Consider the following 20,219-nt stretch of genomic DNA (forward strand, 5'->3'; position numbering starts at 1 on the left):
TTCTCTAGGTTGATAGATAGGCCAAACCTTAGGTAAAAATTGTCTAGAACACTTTTTGCTGTATTTATAGAACGTTCTCCACAACTAAAGAACAAAATTAGGTCATCTGCAATCATGCAGTCAGTGTGAGATGACAGGCCCAATCTTTAAAGGCTCCCATTTTTCTGGCTCGCTGCTTCGTCATACATATGGAAATATACATATGGAGAAATGGACCCCCTTGTCTGATTACCCTAAAAAGAATTATCCATTTAGAGGGACAGGTTCGACGGGATTATTAAGAGGTCAAAAGGGATTAAACCGTATTTTTATATTTTAAGAGAAGGGGAAGTCAAAAGGGATTAAATCGTATTTTTATATTTTAAGAGAAGGGGATAGGTCCAACGAGATCACTAACATGTCAAAGGAATCTAAATACTTCTGAACCAAATATGTGTGCACTAAAGGACCCGGTGAATTTGAAAGGTTAAGAATTTCTAGTGTTTGATATTTGACAAAGAAGATTTGATCTCCCAACCAACATCCCAATAGGAACTTAAAGACCCTCTTGATGGACACTAGACCAATGGTTCAAGTTAAGGCCTCTCATGAAACTCCATTCAAATTTGTCATAAGCATTTTCCAGGTTTATTTTTAAAGCACGATTTCCTATTTTTCTCTCTCTTTGCTAGGAATCTTTTTCAACACTTAACGCAGCAGGAAACACATTAAACAAAAATGTAGAACTCATTTTACTCGTGATCATGAGAGTTTTTTTCTATTCAATTTGTTGGTACCGTTAGAAGATTATTGCTAAGTATCTTGAGACTCAATGAGAGCAGAGATAAGCGAGCTTGGACATCATTTATAGGAGAGCTGACAATTATACAAGAATCCTGGTCTCACCAGATTTTACACAGATGTTTAGTAGAACAACTCCAAACTGTTATCGTTTGAAAGAAAAAAAAAAAAAAAAAAAGAACAACTCCAAACTTGAAACTGAAAGCAGGCACTAATGAGGTTGACCAAACCAGTGTAACTCAAGAGCCTACATTTATCTTTCCCTTCTCATTTAGTTTGTTGATGTTAATAAAATTAAATTGTTCATTTTGTGAAGCATTTATTTGTGAATTACTTAAAAGATTTAATAATATGTTTGCACCATAACTAACAAAACTAGAGATGTAAACGAATCTAATTAAGCTGAACACCCTAATATTCAATCTTATTTGATTATTTTATGAGCTTGAATTTTTGTTCAAATTTAATTAATTTACTTGTCAAACAGAATTTGAACAAGTTTCTTTATTGAATTTGAATGTTATCGAATAAAAGATGTTATTCAAATTTAGTTTGACTAGTCAATGACTAATCTCATACGAAACTCTTATCAAACCGAACTTGATTTAAGTCTCGAGTAATTTGATTCATTTTTCAACACTCTATACATCAAATTATTATCTTCACAGCAGAGATGTACTCCTTTGTCTTCTTAATACAACGATAAGATTATCTTTTCTATTTTTACTATTTTTTTTCATTTCTTAGTTACGACCTTTTTTCCAATTAGCTTTGCACTTTTCGTCAACAAACTATTGACTTAAATTTCTTGCGCTGTTTGAGCATAAGCTTTTATCTGTTCCAGATTTTGTAAGAATGGTAGAATTAATTTTAGAATAGTTACATGTAACCATAATGATTATTATAATAAAAAATGTCAAGATTAAAAGTCTACATACACTTTTCGCGTGCGTGTTTACACACACTTGCTAAAACCTACAATAGTGGGTATACCTAATAGTAATAAAAAGATAATCCATGCAGCATCTGGTATACAAATCTGAGTCGTTACTTTTTTAACTTGTCAAACTCCATCTACTTTTGAAGTCGAATTTGAATTCTGTTTCTAAGCATTTAATCAACAATTTGCTAGAAGGTTAACCGCGTAAACATGAACGAGGAAGATGTTGGAAGCCACTCATACTACAGCAGGAGAAAACTGCATCATACAAGATGTTAAAGCAATTACCTTTTACGAACTGTAGCATTTATCTTCATGAAGTACAATTTAATCCTACTACGAAACACAAAACTGCAAATTTATGCATTTGACAGCTGCAGATTCAGAGCAGGTTGCTGCGTAAAAGAGGAGGTCCTCTGCCACAATGGCCGGCCCAGAATGGCACTTCCATGGACAGCAAGGTAGGCGGCATTCAACCTGTTTCAAAAATTGAACATTCTCAGCTAAAAGAACCACAGAGCACATGGACATCCAAGGAACAAAGACTACTGCAACATTGTTGCAAGGAAGTTGCAAAAGAGGGATTTACTTGTCAACGCCACGTGTAGCCAAAGGATCATATAGTTCCTCTCTTTGTTCTAAAGCAGGAGCAGCAGCTGATATTGCTGCAGGATCTTGAGAACCTTCACCCTGTAAAGAATACAACATAAACCACTTTTTCAGAAGAAAAATCAACAAGATGTGCAACCAAATATATTCTAAAAACAAGATTAACAAGAAAAAATTCCCAGAAGGAATAATACGTATCTCAAGATTATGGAAATCCAGAAATCTTGGTGGTGGTCACATACTGAAGGTTTTGAGAGAGGCAAAGTGTGAAAAGATGGCACATTGGCCAATGAAGTAAATCTTTCTATTATCCTCGTAATCGTCGCCTATGCTCCAGTCACCAACAAAAGTTCATAGGAAAAGAAGGGAACAAACACAACAGAAGTTGCTCATGTGCAATCCGAGTCAGCATCTTTCAACTCTCCCAATCAAAGCAGTCCATCACTGCTTAAGATGGAAGAACATTGATTGAAGCTCTATTCCAATCAACGTTACCTCACCAGGTGGAGCAAGGAAGTTATAACAGCAGATTTGCGGGTTGAGTTAAAATTTTTGATGGAACTCAATCTAACTAAATTCAAGGCAAATCTATTTTAAGCTTGGCTTCCCCAAGGTAGTTCACGAACTCCCAAGCCCCAACTGCCTAACCTCTGTTGATCTTAATCAACAAAACATCGATTATGTTGTGCAGTAAATATTTGTTTCTTCATATTCGAGCTATTCATGAACTTTGGTAACATGCTAGTACATTTACCAACAACGTTATCGAGATGCAAATTTTATCCTAAATACTACTGAAACATTAGCATACATTACAGAATATCACAGCTAAATTAATCTTCAATATCACACTTGGCAGCCAGACTGTAGACAGTTTTCCCTGGATAAGTCTCAATTTGCGACTCCAAGAAGACCCCCCTCTCAAAGTCAAGTTTATGGATTTTCAGATATGTCATGCTTGAGAACTTGCCAATTCAGATTAATCCATACATAAATAGCTTAATAAAGCTTTGAGTAGAACACTATCACCCACTTCATTAGATCTTGATCTTGGATTGCCATTTAATTTTACAGATAGTGCCTGACTTCAATCATGATATCTGTAATACAACCACATACTTGATAATTCTAGTTACATAACCTGAAAATATAATGTATTTGGCAACGAATTCTACACTTTTTAGGCAATTTCTTAACTTTTCGGTAGTCTCTTGTTTTGAAAGAATTACCTTAACAAGGGAGCATAAGCAAATGAATCTACAAACAATAGATTTCTATGTGAAGGATAAACGGCCGAAATCAATGCACAACCACAATTCTTGGTGAAACAAAGTCATCCTAAAAAGACTCTAACATATTTGCAGGCAACTAAACTTGTATTCTTCTAAGTACTCAAACAGGTATGTCTGATTCTACAACCAAATCTTTTCGAGTACACAACTTCTGATCATGACACAATGTAGTTCAGTAAGTACACTTTAGAAAATATAATGTATTTGGCCACGAAGTCTAAACTTCTTAGGCAATTTCTTTACTTTTCACCAGTCTCTTGCTTCGAAAGAATTACCTTAACAAGGAAGCATAAGCAAATGAATCTACAGATAATAGATTTCTGTGTGAAGGGAAAATGGAAAACAAGGTACAACCACAATTCTTCTTGAAACAAAGTCATCCTAATAAGATTCAACATATTTGAAGGCAAATAAACTTGTATTTTTCTAAGTACTCAAACAGGCATGTCTGATTCTATAACCAAATCTTCTCGAGTACACAACTTTTGATTATGACACAATGTAGTTCAGTAAGCATACTTTTTCGCCTACATCACTAGGGCTCTCACTGTCATTAATTTCTTTGATAAAATTAGACAAAAGGGATTTCTTACAGTTTAGTCTTGATGATTTCCCAGATATTTTTCCACAGGGCAAAGGAAGACGTGTAAAGGCATTTGTTTTGAGGGATGCAATAGAAATCAATGCCCCCATGGGGCACTGCAAGATCACCCTATAACTGGCTATTAAGCATGGTTAAGGTATTGAAGTTTGACAACTCCACTTAATGCACCAAACATTCATTGGTAAATGCTATCACTTGTATCGTTCCTGCAAGACAACTATATACTTTTGTACCCAATGTTTTTAAACATGAACCGGCTGATTGTCTAATTCTGGTTTTTTTCCAACCGGCCAGTTCACTGATTCTTTGATTTTTAAATTATTTTACAATAATTAATATTTAATAACCAGCATAAGAAGATGTTAAGACAGAATGTTTAAGAAGAGCTTATCTAGAAAATTTTCAAATAGCTTGCTCAAACTAAATTTTTCACAAGAATATGCCTTAAAATCCTGTGGCACGGGGGTTAGAAAACAAGACCATGCCCATCCACCAAAGAAAAGAAAAAAGTTCATCATAATTTCTTTAAAATTATGGAAAAGAAATTCCAGTTTCTCATATTAACAACAAAGATATGCTACTTTTCCCAAGTCTAAGTATAAATCAAAATAAACTTTATACAACCAAATCGAAAAATGGGGAAAAAAAAGAGAAGAAAAATCAAGCATCTAAAAACATGCCAATCATCATCCCCACCTCATCTTCTATTGTCCAACATCATCTTCATCACCACTAGTATGTCTTCTATGCTAAAAAATTATGGATATAATCTTCATCAAGTTTATCATAGTTTTCACCATTTATAAAAAAAAAAAAAGAAAAATAGATGAGAGATTAAGAAGGGCTGCAAACAAGGGATGTTGTAGCAATGGGCTGAGTGATGAGAGGGTGGAGCAGAAGGATCTAGTCAAAAAGAGGAAACTGACGGCCAAAAGACAATAAGGGGAAGTTGATGTTTTGGAGTTGATTTGGACCGTTAAATTTGTTTTAGCCCTTTGTGAGCAAATCAATATAGTCAAGTTGCACCAGTTTGTACCAGTATTGTCTGGGATTTTGCTATTTCCTCTCTGTGTACAGAACTGGACCAGTATCAAGGCCTGTTCAACCTCAGCCAGCCCAGTTTTGAAAGCACTGGTTGTGCCAGTTTGATTTTTTCTGTAAGTCAACACTATCAAGACTAAGTGCAAGCAAAGATTAAAGATGCTGTAAAACCTCAGAAAGCTTTGAACCATGAAAGAGATATCAATCATGAATTTTCTAAGAAAATTTTCCAGAAAGTTATGTCTTCCATTTTTCTTTTGCATTTCTCACTCTTTTGCCCCCTCTATTATGATACACAGAGCCGTAGACCTACAACAGAAGTCCAGCACAGGAAATGGGAATAGTTTACTTAAAACTTTAGGTTCTAGCTTAAAGAGATTTGGGTTCCACCATCAAGGGGCATCATCCTTGACTTATAACAGCAGTAAATCATGTACTTGGAGAAGATACTAGAAGAATATATTAGATCATTTGATATTGGAGCGAGAATTTAATTTTTACAGGTAGAAGCCCAGTAATACACCAACAGTTCTACTACATTAACTTCTTCTTGGATATATATATAAGCTAGCAATCTGCAAAATCCTAAAACACCCAAAACTATGGGCTTGTTCTTGTCTTTTGTAGATTTTGCAAAAGCTGATTGTGGAAAGTGATTCTAGAAGTCATCAGAATCAGCTAAAGCTACTCTTTGGTAGATTATGGATTTTAGTTTTTTTGTAATTAAAAAAATCTAAAATCTAGATGCAAAGGTGAACAACAAAATTATTTAAAAAAAAAAGACTATTGAAAACCAGAATCTATAACCAGGTGAAATAATCAAATGAGAAAAAGCCCTATATCATTTCAAGATGCAACTTTCCTTTCTTCATTTCTATTTGTTGTGATACTAATCTTCATCCTTCTACAGCAGATCATACGCACATGGAGGGAAATTATGCAGAGAGCAGTTACGTTACTTTTAAATTTAAAAACTCCCTACTTGAACTGAAGTTACTAATCCTTACCTAGTCCTATAGAAAGGAACAACATTCTATGATTGTCAACATGATACCAGAATCCATAAAAATGTTTGAACTAGGAATTTCCTCAAAGAGTAATACTTGTCTAAAGTGGTATAGCAAAGCAGAAAGCAAGGAATATAACTAATCAAAATACTCATAAATCAAACAAATATTTGCTTACCTGTTGAGTATATTGTAAATAACCAGCATATGCACCATATCCATATAATGAGGGATCTTGTGTGACTCCATATGAATATGCATCATAACCTTGTCCATAACCATAATAAGCACTCCATTGACTAGGATCTGTAGGCTGATTCCAAGTACCAGGTAGATCCTGTCAGTGGTATCAAATAATCAACATCATTTAATAAAGTCCATAACAACACTAAGCTCTTTCTCTCAGTAGATAGATAGTACTCATCACTTGACTCCCCATTACCTTTGCCTTCTTAAAGGATCAATAAGTGTCCTAGTTCTCTGCCTTATTAATTGCTTATCAAAATAACATCAAAGTGGAAAAAAGTATCCTATCCAGTCCATAAAAAATACATTCCAATCCAGGCCAGTGTGATAAAAAAGAAAGTTAATGAAAGTTAATGACAGACACCTGCTTTGCCGTTGGACTCCTTCCCCAAGAAAGACGGACTACTTGTTGCCCAATCACAGCACCCTGCATCCTTTGAATTGCTTCTTCTGCAGATGTCCTGCAAAGATGAATATCAAAAGACAGAAATTTGTCCAGAAAGAAATTGACTAAATGCGTACAAAGGAGAAAATAGGAAATCATGACAATGAAGGACAGCATTCTATGTATGCCAAAACAAACACATACTATATTAGTTATAAACAGCTTTTAAATGCATGAGATGAGATGGCTAAAGAAATCCAACAACCAAACTCAAAGCTTAATTAGTCATTCTACACTACCAGAATAATTCATTCTTATCTTTTAAGTTCTCTTGTTGGGAATGGGAGTAGACAGAATTTTCTTTTGTGTTTTGAGTGGGAGGAAAGGGGACAATAAGAAAATAATTAGGAATCTCAATTTCAAATAGTCACTATAATGTTTCATAGCGACTGATATACAAGTGCATATGCTTAAGCACACCTTGCAGCAAACTGCACAAAACCACATCCCTTAGCTGCTGGAATTTTGACATAAACAATTTCCCCAAATTGTGAAAAGATTTGTCTCAGTTCATCTTCTGTAATGTTCGCATCAAGATTGCCGACAAATGCCTGCAAATGAAAAAGATAGTTACAGAGAGAAAGGACAAATAAAGGGGCAAAAGCCAAGTGTTTGACTTACAGTGGTGTTGTTTACATCACTGTCGAAAGGAATTGTCTGCGTGGGTGGAGTGTAAATTGGAGTTGGATATATAGCTGCCATAAGAACCAGCTTTAAAATTGAGCTTACCAAAACAACATACTAAAGCACAAAACCAAATCAAGGACTATGCATCTGTGGCAATACAAGCATCCAAAATGCATATGACGCTCAAAAAGCAAATATCAATACCAGATAATGTCAAATCATCTCATAAACTACCTGCCTACATGCCACAAATTGACACAAAAGACAAATTATTCCTACAACAAGTTATTTGTAGTTTCGCTTAACAATCATATTGCCAACAACTCAATGACTAACTATTCTGAACAAATCTTTTAGGATATACTATCAAGAGACTGCACAAAAATCTGAATAGCAAAGATCATTGTTAACGTTGAAATGGCTACTGTCCACTGGCTTTCCAAATTGTTACACAATTTCAAAATTCATTCTGTGTATCTTGAACGAGATGTCACTATTCAATTTACACAACTAGAAAAAAGGAAATTCAATATTGATTTCTACAGAGAGTGCAGATTGGTCAGTTTATTTTCTTTCGCAATGTTCAAGGTAAAATAAGCTTATGTGCTACAAAATCTAAGAACCTGTCCTGTTCTATCCTTACATGGACTCAAGTATGGGTGTTGGTGGTGGCTGCATTTCCAAAGATTGAGGTCTACTGTTTTGAAATTGAAGATTTGAAACACAGACATATTGCTTGCAACATCAATGGAAGATATGTATGAACACAGCACATTTGTTGGAAGGAATAAGATATAATATGTCTGACAAATTTTAAAAGTATGAGGGGTCACATTATAGTTTACCAAGGTAGATAGACTAAAAAACATGAATTTTCTGGGAAGAACAACCTACTTGAGAAGTTCTAGTCAATTTTAAAAATTATGTTCAAAGTTTTTTATGTTTTTTTCCAAAAGAATTTTTGGGTAAAACTTAGAAACACCATGCAACCTATCTTATCTTCTCCTCCATAGATCACTTCTCAGATCTCTTTTACAACAATTAGGAAACAATGACCACTCTAGTGCTCCGGCAACGGATTCTCTTCCCCCCACAACCATTCTATAATCATTCTTCATCTGGTTGCATGATCCAGAAAAAGGATGAGCTCTTCTCTTCCTTTCAATGGCACAAATTAGCTGTCTTCTCCTACTTCACCTCCCGTTACACCAGCCATGTCAAGTCACTATCGTGCACCTGTATCTAGGTTATGTTTTATCAACACCATTACTTGCAAAGCAAAGCCACGAGTCCATGTAACATTAAATGCATAGTGAATCACATTATCGAACTTTAATTACAGAATTCCACCAGTTCTTTTTCAAAGGGTGATTCTAATAAGTGAACCAGATTGAACAGAGTACAGTTAAGATAAGTCAAACTTAAATGGATCATTTCAAAAACCTACCCTGAGGTTTCTGACAATAACACTAAGTTCAATTGTGGTATCAATAAATCTAACTCCATCCCTTTATATTTCTTTTAAAATCGCCGATGCCAGAAAAAAAATAATTCAATATTTTAAACTGGCCAAAAATCATATGTGGAAAAAAACAAATGCAAAACTAACAAAAAGACAGCACCTCCCAATCCCAACAACTCCATGCTCTCTCCTCCCCCCTCCAAAATCCAGCAGTGCAAACAACCCAAAAACCCAAAATCGTGGAAAAATCCATGCTCTTTCCATGCCAATATGATTTTAACCTTTTTCCCATACATTCCATCTTCCAAAACCCTTATTTCTTGCTCCTCTTCCCCCTCCCCCTCCCAGTGGTTCCAATTTCTCTCTTGTTTCTTCAAAGCCTTTTCTATGCTTTCCAAGACAGGCACACTTCAACAACCACACTTTTCTGTATTTGTTTCCATGCCAAAATTAGGATGAGCAAAAGCTACAAAAAGATTAGACATTCATTTTCCTTTGTGGTCCTTTTAACTTTCGGATGTATGAAAGATGAATGTCTGTGTCTAGGCTTAAGTTCCTGCCAAAGAGAAGACGGGCTAATGAAGGAGCTATATAGTGCTGAGTAAATTGGTTTGTGTTCTTTCATAATTTTGGTGAAAGTAAGTTGGATCTGTAGCTGAGTATGAAAAGGTATTTAGGCACGTTAGGAGCGGGCTTAGGTGATGGCAGAGAGATGTGTAGGGTAGGTGAGAGAAGAATGGAAAAGGTAGTGGCAGGACAAAGTTAGAGTAAAAGAGAGAGCCCTGGGTATGGAGAAGGGGTTTGGTAGTTGGGAAAATTGAGGTTATACCATAGCATTCAACTTTTGAGGATAAGTACTGAGTAGTACCATCCTCGGTTTCCTATTTGTCCCTCATCTTTTCTAAATCCAGTGCTACTTTACATAGTTCTAAATATACCATTCTTCATTCGTGAAGACCATCTTAAGCCTCACTCAGAGATAACAATTTCCACCATTCTGCGCACATTTGCACCCAAGAAATCTTAAAGCTTCCCAAGCTGAAAAACCTTCTGATTGTTAAATGGTTTATCATACAATGGTACACGTATTCCCCCCAATTTGTTGCAAACAACACTAAACATATTATCTCTTAATCCAGTGTTTAGAACATCCCAAGTTCTCCATTGCCCTTCTTCAATCTAGTGAACAGGAATGCGCATAGCTCTTTGCTGGAGAGCCTAAACAGAGACTTCTTCATTCGAGGGATTAATACTATGCTAATTTTATTGCTTAATGTCAAAGAAAGCAGCTTCCTGTGAAAAAGGGAATAATGAACTCCCGTACCCCTTTCCTTTTGGGCAAATGGTCAAGATTACCTAACTTTGCAAACATGTAAAGTAGCTCAAGGGTGAATTGCATAAAACTGAAAGGAACCTTCGGCAAGATGTGAGAAAAGGTGAAGGTGATTGGTAATCACTGAAACACACTGATGTATTTTACATAGACCAAAGGCAGGAAATAGGCTTCTCAGAACAAGTGGGATAGCAAAGAGACTTGTATCCTTCATCCCTAGATAAGGCAGAAAAAGCCAAAAACCTCTCTTTGTAACATAACTAAAGAATTAAGAGGTAGAACCATTTTGGCCCTCACTGTTTACCGAAGGATGGACGTGCTCCACTTTATTTTCCAACCATTTTGATCCTTTTGACTAATAAAAAAACCTCAAAACTAATTTGATGCAAAATCATTAATGACATATTCCTCCACTCTGTACTAAAATCAGATACACAACTCCAAACTTAACAAAACACTGGATCATAGAACCATTAGCTCCCTCCATAGGTCTTACAAGCATGGTAATATTGTCTTCAATACAGTATCAGTGCTCTTTAGTTTCAGATAAACATTGAACTTCTCAATCTCACTTATAAATATTGCTTCCTCTTACATTCAGGCAGCAGTTAACACTAATCCATGTTTGTAAGTGTTAAATGGATCTCATATAAAGTCAAATTGCATAAGAAGAGAGAGAAAAATAATGTTCAACAGCCTATTCTTGAAAAGTTTTCAAACCAAAAGATAAACTTCACAGCTCAGACAAGACGTAATCCTACCTTTAGCTACAGCATACTGTTGTTGCACTGCTGTGGCACTAGTTTTCTTAGGTGTTGCAGCACTAATACGCATTGGCCTGGTTGAGCAATAGGCTCCATTCATTTCAGTCATAGCACGATTCCTTTCAGTTTCATCAGCAAATTTGACAAATCCATATCCCTTGGAACGCCCAGTGCTCGGATCAGTAACAACCTTGGCTCCTCTAACTGATGGATAATGGGCTCTGAACGTCTCTTGCAACAGATAATCAGTGACATCAGGTGCCAAATCACCTACAAAGATTGAATGCTCAGGACCAGCATCAGGGCGTCTATCTCCAATTCCAAAAGATGCCCAGTTCAACCTAAAATTCAGCTCAGTCCCAGGTATTTGTCTGCCATTGTAGGACTGCAAAATCCTTTCAGCGACAGCATGTGCAGTGAACTCCACAAAACCGTAACCCTCTGGTTGACCGGTGATTTTGTTTCGAATAACTTTTATTGATAGAACCTGCAAGGAACAAACTGGGCTTCAGACTTAACTAAATGAAATAATCTCCTCCCCACAGAAGAGAATTTTTCTCAGTTCATAACAAGAACACCTATTTTAACAGCTCTGGTCCATTGATATCCATAAAAGTGTCTACATAAACATACCAATATCTTTAGGATCAGCAATGGCTCACTTTAAAATTTTTCTCATCTAAAGCATCTGCCAAAATCACTGGCTAATCTAACTTCCTCATAGAATGTGTCTAAGAATGCACTGAATGTTCAAAATCCAATGCGTATATGAAAACTCATGCATCAAAGAGAAATTCACAGCTCAGCAAGGTCTATTTGAAACCACAAAAGTTATCTCAAGTCTTAACATGGTTTCAAGAACCTTATTAACTTTTGCTTTGTGTTCATTTACAAAAAATGGGCACAAAAGCCCTTTACAATGACAGCCAAAATACATTATGCACAAACATGGCTGCAAATTGTCTTCACAGTGAGAGAGAAAAAGTATGCCCTCTTTTCGCAAATTTTTCCCCATTATAACGACAATATTTGTTGCTATGAATCAAAGGGCACCATTCAATCTCACTTTTGCCAATTAAACAAAACAAAAAATTCTAAGCCTCGATTAACCATTCTTCACATCATTATAAAAAAAAAAACCATTCTTCACATCAAAAGCACTTTGAAAATTAACCAATTGTAGTGTAAAAACTACCTTACAAAGCTTCAACACAATTGTTTCTACAAATAAAAAGAACAAAGCATAACCTAAATAAGCCTCACCAATAGATGGAAAGAGTTTTTTTTTTTTTTTTGGGTGTTTGGGGAGGGGGGGAGTGGGGGAGTACCTCGGCGGTGGGAGAGAACCAACTATGGAGATAGGACTCGTCAGCCCAATAGGGCAAGTCACCAATCCAAAGGGTGCGGACTTCTTCGAGGGTTGCCGGTTGATGGTATGGCGGCCCCTGAGAAGGTGCAGTTGCCATTGCCTGCTCTTGTTGCTGGTGGTGCAATTGCGCACTCATTCTTTTCCGACTATATTTAATGAAGTTTCACAACGGTGAGAGCGTGTGTGGAATTTAGAAATAATTAATTATAAAATGAATTAATTTTATACAAAAATTTTGCTTTTTCACATAAACCAAATTGATATAAATTTTTTATTAAAAACTTTAGTTGATAATTTTATAGTAATTTGGCAGTTAGATTAGATTAGGGTGATTATGAGTAGTTATGAAAACAAAATATGATTAATGGCAAAAATTAAATTTCGTGAAGGTGAAGTTGGAAGTTCAAAAAATGATCAAAATGGTTTACATTAACTGTCATTTCTTCCAATTTTTTGTAAGAGTGAAGTTTAAAGTTCAAAAGATAATTTAGCACGCTGTCTTTGAAATACAACAAGCTAACTCAAAAATTGTTGCTTCTCTTTGAATTGCACTCAAAAGAAGCAAAAGCTTCCTTAATATTTTACTTTGCCCAAAGAAAATAGAGTAATAGAAGTAGAAATGACTAAAAAAGAGTTGTGTTTAGAAGAAGATTTCTGTTGAGAGAGGTGTATAAAGTTCTTTAGAAAATTTCAATTTTTATAGGCTACACAATTCTTTTAAAAAAATATATTACATTTCCAAGTACAATGTATAATGGCTTTTTTTTAATAAATTATAGTTAATATGTTATTGTAACCAAAATAATTAAGTTATAGAATCTGTAATAGACACAAATAATGGCTCAATGTTTCTTCTATGTAACTCATTTGACCAAAATAAATGTATCTCCTATTTTTTATTGTATTATAACTCCATTCAAAAAATATACTATAACTCCCAATTAAGATTTGTAATCCCCATGGCTTCCAAATTAAATTATATTACAACTCCTTGTAAATTTTGATCAAAGAGATTTGAAATTTTATTTAAATACACTAACATACTCCAAACTCTAATACCACGGATAGAGAAAGCAATGCTTTCCAATGGATAATAATAAATCTGTGTCTGCAAGTGTACAATGTTCAATTCCCAACGAGGTAAAATTAAGATAAGACTTACCTCAATTTATTTGTTTTTTTTGTTACCAAACGATAGAAGATTTCATTACTTGAAACGAAAAATTACAAATTTGGAGCAAAGGCTCCTACATCATTTTTGGCTAGACTGATTAGCCAACTTGGAAATGACTCCATCCAAGCTATCTCAGAAACTGAATTTAAGGCAAACTTTGCCAAATGGTGGGACACATTATTCCCTTCCCGTTTAACAAAAGAGAAAAGACAAGAACTAAAGTCCTTGCTAAGTACCAAAATGTCACATAGGACAGCACATGCTAAATGGTCACTCAAGTTTCCCTCTCTAATTTGATCAATGATTCTCTTACAGTCGGATTGGATTATAATATTCCTCCATCCATTCTTGTTGACAAACAGCAGCGCTTTCCGGATTGCTCTTGCCTCCTCAACAGGTGGAACACCCTTTCTGCCTTCACACCCAGCCCAAGCTCCTCTTAACTTCCCCTCCTTGCATCTAGCCACAACTCCCCAATTGATTTTTGCATCATTCTGTTTGATAGCTGCATCTGTATTTAAGCACATGAAGTTTTCTGGAGGTGGCTCCCATTTCACCTTTCCTGTTTTGACACCCCTATACTTTTCTTCATCCTCTATCTTCTCTGTGCTGACATTCTGGAATTCTAGCCATTATTGTATTGCCTTATTAACTGTCATGCCTGGACATCTCCCCTCCCTGTTAAATTGAATCTGGTTCCTGGATTTCCAAATATGCCAGAGCACATTTATGGTCAGCTCAATGTGTTCCCTCCCATCCTCTCTAACCTTTGCTTCCATCAAGCTACTCCACCAATGCCAAAAGCTATATCTGTATTCCTTCAACCTATCCCAGCTAATTAGGGTAGCCTTCCAAATTAGCTCTGCATGCTTACAGAAAAAGAACATGTGTTCAAGAGTTTCCGTCCCTTCTCCACAGCAGCAGCACCTATCATTTCCTTGTCCAATCCTTCTCCTAATTGTTTCATTTACTGGCAATATTCTCTGAAGGCATTTCCATACAAAATGTTTCAGCTTATGCTTTACGTTCAGGCTCCATAAGAATCTCCACACCCCTGAATTAGCTTCATTCCTGCTACTACTCTCCTGTTGCTGACTTTCCTTCCTTCCTTTACTCTACAACTCTTTAGCCACCACATAGCTAGTTTTCACAGTATACTCCCCTGATTTAGAGAACATCCATATTAGCCTATCCTTATCACCACACTCACTTATTGGAATTTTTGTTATTCTTTGACAGTCTTTCTTCTCAAAAACTTCTCTCAGTAATTCCATATCCCAATTCCCATCAGAAATCAATTCATGGGCTCTTTGTAAATGACAATGTTGAGGTTTTCTTGATCTTATCTCACCATCTTCCTGATCTAGTAGCCACTTATCTTCCCATATATCAATTTGCTTGTCATCCCCCACTCTCTTCCTCACCTCTTCTTCCAATAGCTCCCTTGCACTTGGAATGCTTTTCCAAACCCAAGAATCCCTAGCATTAATATTCATTTTCCAAATGGAAGATCCTCTAAAATACCTCTCCCTAACAATCCTACTAACTAATAGATTTGGCCTTGTCAAGATCCTCCATAGTTGCTTTGCAAGCATTGCAGTATTGAATTGTTGGAGATCTCTAAAACCCAACCCTCCCTTCCCTTTAACCTCAGATAACTTCCTCCACTCCACCCAATGAAATTTCCTATTCTCCTCACTATCCTCCCACCAAAACTTTGCCATTTCTTTACAAATATCCACACATAAGTGATACGAGACGCGGAAGCTACTTCGGATCTAGAGGAACACGATGAAGATTTGACGGAGTTGAACCCGAACTTGGACCACTCAAGAACAGATTTAACGGTAGAGGACGCCACAATCAAGTATGTGTGCTTGATTGATAAGTCAAGAACAGCCTAGGATCAACTCTAGGATGTTCAACTTAGCTTTTACAAGCTAAGGGAATTTGCCACAAGGAATGGACGAAATTCTGGAAATTTTATTCAATACTCTAAAAAACTGAATGTAACATGCGGCTTGAGGCTATTAATAGCCGTGACTAAGACCTAATAAACTGGAAAAATAACAAGGAAAGTTCGGCCAGCCCCTTGGGCCTATACTTGACCGAAAGCTAGCCCAACTAACTATAGATCATAAGCTTCGGGGGCGTTGCCCCCGAACCCCCACCGGGGGCTTCGCTGGCCCCCGGGCCCCCAAGCCAGGGGCGCGTCGCCCCCTTGGACCCCCGACTCGCTGACCGGACAGCGAGATCCCCGTATGGCTCAGCGAGGGTACTTAACTGCGGCTCAGCCCGCCATTTGGAGCTTGAACACTCGCATCTTCAATTGTAAGCAGCATTTTAGTAGTCGTGCAAGGATATTCCAACTCAATTCCTTCAATGCCCGGTTTCTCTTGGGTTTGGATGGCACGTACCAAGGCTTGGAGGGACTCCTTGAATCTTTTAGCTCGTGCTCGTGTCACTGGGCCTTGGGGCACCTTCACAGGGTCTACTTGTACACTTTGGGCCTCGTGCTCAACCGCATCAATAAGTCTTTTGGCAGTTTGCAACAACTCATAGCATAAGCAGGTAGAGCTAAGATGACAGATTTTAAAAGGACTTCCTTACCAGCATTACTCAGTAGCCTCTCCTTCCATCCATACATTTTGTTGATGACTCTCTCCCTAATGGAGTTGAAAACTTGTCTTTTTGGTCTTCCTATAACCAATGGAAGCCCCAGATATTTGCTCTGCCTAGCTTCCTTCATGCCTCCCAGGATTTCCAAAATCTCTGCCTTCCTTTCCTCCCTTGTATTCTTACTAAAAAATACAGATGAATTCTCAGCATTTATGACTTGTCCTGAGGCTTTTCCATGCATCTTCAACAGCTTCAACACCTTTTCAGCTTCTTCTTTGTTAGTTCTGTAGAAAATCAACGTATCATCTGCAAAAAAGAGGTGAGATAATGCTGGACTATGCTGAGCAATTTTAAGACTAGAGATTTCCTGATTAGACATAGCACTCTTAAGTAAACTGGATAATTCCTCAGAGACTAGTAATAATATATATGGAGATAAAGGATCTCCCTACCTAATCCCTATTGTAGGTGTCACTAGCCTCTTTTTTTCCCCATTCAAGTTAAAGGAGTAAACAACAGAGGGCATACACTTTAGAATCCAGTCTCTCCATTTTTGACAAAAGCCCATTTTTTCCATAATTTTTTGTACAAAAGCCACTTAACTCTATCATAAGCTTTGGACATATCCAGTTTTAAAACCATAAAAGTATTAGATCCACATCTCCTGTTATTTAAGCAATGAATGAATTCATGAGCAATAACAACATCATCAATGATTTGTCTTCCTGGAGCAAAAGCAGATTGGTTTTGGCTGATACAAAGCTTGAACGGAGGCTTTAATCTGTTGACCAAGATTTTAGATATGATCTTGTAGACTATATTACACAAACTAATTGGTCTAAACTGAGACACTAATACTGGGGAATCAACTTTAGGGATAAGAGTAATGATAGTTTCATTGATAGCCCTCAGTAACTGACCAGAGTGAAAGAAACTAGATATGGCATTTATCAAGTCATCTTTTATCACATTCCAGAATTGTTGGAAGAAAACAGGAGTCATACCATCAGGTCCCGAGGCTTTGTTTGGTTGCAGAGAAAAAATAGCTTTTCTGACTTCCATTTCTGATACAGGTCTAACCAGCATTGCATTCATTTGGTCTGTGATCACTAGGGGAATACCACTGAGTATTGATTCAACCTACTGAGGATTACTGGAAGTGAAAAGCTCCTGAAAATAACCATTTATTTCATTTTCAATTTCTTGCTCTGACTCACACCAAGTTCCATCACCCTTCTTTAGACTTGAGATATTATTCCTTCTTCTTCTCTCTGCAACACTTGCATGAAAGTATTTTGTATTCTTATCACCTTCCTTCAATCACTTAATTCTTGCTTTCTGTCTTCAAAACACCTCCTCTCTCTTATAAGCCTCCTACAGTTTCTTTTTAAGCTCTCTCACCCTTCCATTCTGATTGGCATACCCGTCACCCTGAACCTCTGCAAGTTTCCGCTTCAGCTCCCTAATCTCCTTTTTTGCATTAGTATCTCTTTGCCTATTCCAGTTCAAAAGAGCAACTCTACAGCTCTTTATCTTTTGGTGTAGCTTAAAAAATCTTGAACCATCCTGTTGTTTTCCCCATTCTCTACTAATTAGTTCACCTACTTCTTTATATTTTACCCATTCCTGTCAAAGAAAAACCTTCTTTTCCACTTCCTACCCTTTGAATCAGTATCCAACAGCAGCATAATATGATCAGAGGCATCATTCTGGATATGTAAGCATTTAGCCTTCTCATTTTCTCTCCTCCAATGTCTACTACATAAAACTCTATCCAATCTTTCCTTAATTTCCTTTCCCTCTTTCCAATTATTTGACCATGTCCATGGAAATTCCTTCAAAACCTATGTCAATAAGTTGATTATTGTTAACAAAGTTCCTGAATGTTTGGAAACTCCTTTTTAGCCTTCTACTATCTCCCCACTTCTCATCATTAGACAGTATATCATTCATGTCACCTACCAATACCCAATTCTGGCCCCACAAGCTTTTCCTATCCTCTATAGTCTTTCACTGCTTTTCCCTAATCTGATTCTCACTACTGGCATATACACATATCAGCCACCATCTAGCTCTAGCACCATTCCTTTCCATCAACATTTCAATAGTAAAGTCAGTATATAGCACTTTACAAACTTGTAGCTCATTTCTCCACATAACTGCCAGTCCACCAGCTTTTTCAACTGGATCAACCATAAACAATTTATCATACCTTAACTTCAGGCTCACTTTATTCATAACATCCTTTCTATTTTTTGTTTCAGACAAGAAGATCAACTCAGGAGAGTGGAGTTTGACACTCTCTTCTAACTGGGGAACTGTCAAGGGGCTCCCTACACCTCGACGGTTCCACACCAGAGCTCTCATTGAGACTTGGGAGCCCCATTAAGGTAGGACTCCATCACCTCAACTGTTTTTTCCAGGCTTGCTCCACTTTCTCCTGTCTTGCTCTTTTTCTTGCATTTCCCCTTTCCCCATACATTCTCTTTATCAGCATTCTCATTCGGTTTCCTTCCCCCCCCTCATTGTCAATTTTCATGACCTCATTTTTGTTACTCAGAGGTACTCTTTTACTCACCTTACGAATTAGTCTCTTCCAACTTCTATTCCCCTTGTACTTACCAGCACTCATCCCTATACTATTGGTTTGATCCTGTTTTTTATTTGCAGAACCTATTCCCTTCCCCTCCCTCTCACTCACCTTGTTGTCTATAGCTGATCCATCAATCCACATAGAATCAAAGTATTCCTTGTCATTCATTTTCTCTCTCTGACTATCTTTCAGCATCTCCCCTTCAGCACTTAAACTTAATTCTTTATTAACATTGCTCCTTTCCTTCAGTTCATCCCCCTTCTTTTTACAACCAGATTTCATAGAACTCTCCTTCTTAGAAACTTTCATCAAACTACCTTGATTCCTGTCCTTAATTTTGTGATGACCCCACCTCTCCCTAAGACGAACTAAAGGGTTCGGCGGACCGCCTACCCAGCTTTCGTTGGGGTTCACTCACATATTACTTCAAGAGCAAGTAAAGATGGACCAATCAAACTTAACATATATACAATCATCCAGGTTAAGTACAAAAGTTCAAGATCCAACCAACTACTAATACTATTACTATTACACAACAAAAGTTCTAGTCAAAAGTTTAGTCTTTCTCTAATCACTCGTCCTTGCTCTCAAACCCTATAAGAAAAACAAATGTAACGGAATAGAGGGATGAACTAAATCTCAGTGAGGTTCCCATACACATAATCAAGCAATTGAAACAAGGGTATTAGTCATTTAATAACAATCAATCGAGAAAATATTTACAATATAAAAGCAATAAGAACACACTCGTTAAAAGGATACATGCTCACGTGGAGCCATTCGTTCATTCATTCGCCAATCATTTTCTTTATCCCTCCAATATTAGAAAAAAATTTTTTTTGTAAGTGAAAATACCTTCAGTGTTCTTGACATTCATTCATTGATTTTATTTCCCGCCATTAGTTAATTCACTGGCCAGTTCTTCACCAACTTTCGTGGTCATACTCGAGTGTACCAAACATTGTCCCAGGGTCACCAGCCGCCTGATCAAATCCGCTTTTGGCTCAAGTCGACTAGCAACGAAGGGCAAGGGTCCAGTTCAGCCAAAAGACTTAAATTTATACACAAGTAGCATTCAATCATTGAAAATTCACTTTTGCTTGGGTCGAGTGCGATAAAGTACACACTCGCCCGTCAAAAATCCATTTAACAATCATTGGAAAGCATTTAACACTCAAGCGAATATTCACAACAAGTACACAATCATTTAATACACAAACATGCAAGAAACACTCACCCTAAACAAGTCACGTTCTATCAAAATTCGGTTTAGGACCGGCACCTTGGCCACTCTTGAAATCTGCAGTCAAATAT

General features: G+C 36.9%; 2 protein-coding genes across 3 annotated transcripts; both read right to left on the reverse strand.

The window, feature by feature from the left end:
* Window positions 1–1,944: 1,944 nt before the first annotated feature.
* LOC113698317 (polyadenylate-binding protein RBP47B'-like) lies at window positions 1,945–12,670 on the reverse strand. 2 transcript variants are annotated; one of them, XM_072058926.1, is made up of 8 exons: window positions 12,479–12,670; window positions 11,148–11,637; window positions 7,586–7,659; window positions 7,385–7,515; window positions 6,884–6,980; window positions 6,452–6,586; window positions 2,310–2,410; window positions 1,945–2,197 (listed from the first exon to the last, which is right to left on the reverse strand). In XM_072058926.1, exons 1-8 carry the CDS (start codon window positions 12,653–12,655, stop codon window positions 2,080–2,082), a joined length of 1,323 nt encoding a protein of 440 aa, XP_071915027.1. In that variant the 5' UTR covers window positions 12,656–12,670; the 3' UTR covers window positions 1,945–2,079. The 2 variants fall into 2 exon arrangements, with proteins under 2 accessions (XP_071915027.1, XP_071915026.1); XM_072058925.1 differs by having other exon boundaries at window positions 6,452–6,610.
* A 1,073-nt stretch (window positions 12,671–13,743) lies between these two features.
* LOC140011287 (uncharacterized) lies at window positions 13,744–14,660 on the reverse strand. The gene is made up of 2 exons (XM_072060070.1): window positions 14,568–14,660; window positions 13,744–14,310 (listed from the first exon to the last, which is right to left on the reverse strand). Exons 1-2 carry the CDS (start codon window positions 14,658–14,660, stop codon window positions 13,744–13,746), a joined length of 660 nt encoding a protein of 219 aa, XP_071916171.1.
* Window positions 14,661–20,219: the final 5,559 nt, after the last annotated feature.

Source organism: Coffea arabica, chromosome 7e (genome assembly GCF_036785885.1).
Source record: "Coffea arabica cultivar ET-39 chromosome 7e, Coffea Arabica ET-39 HiFi, whole genome shotgun sequence".
Classification (NCBI taxonomy): Eukaryota; Viridiplantae; Streptophyta; class Magnoliopsida; order Gentianales; family Rubiaceae; genus Coffea; species Coffea arabica.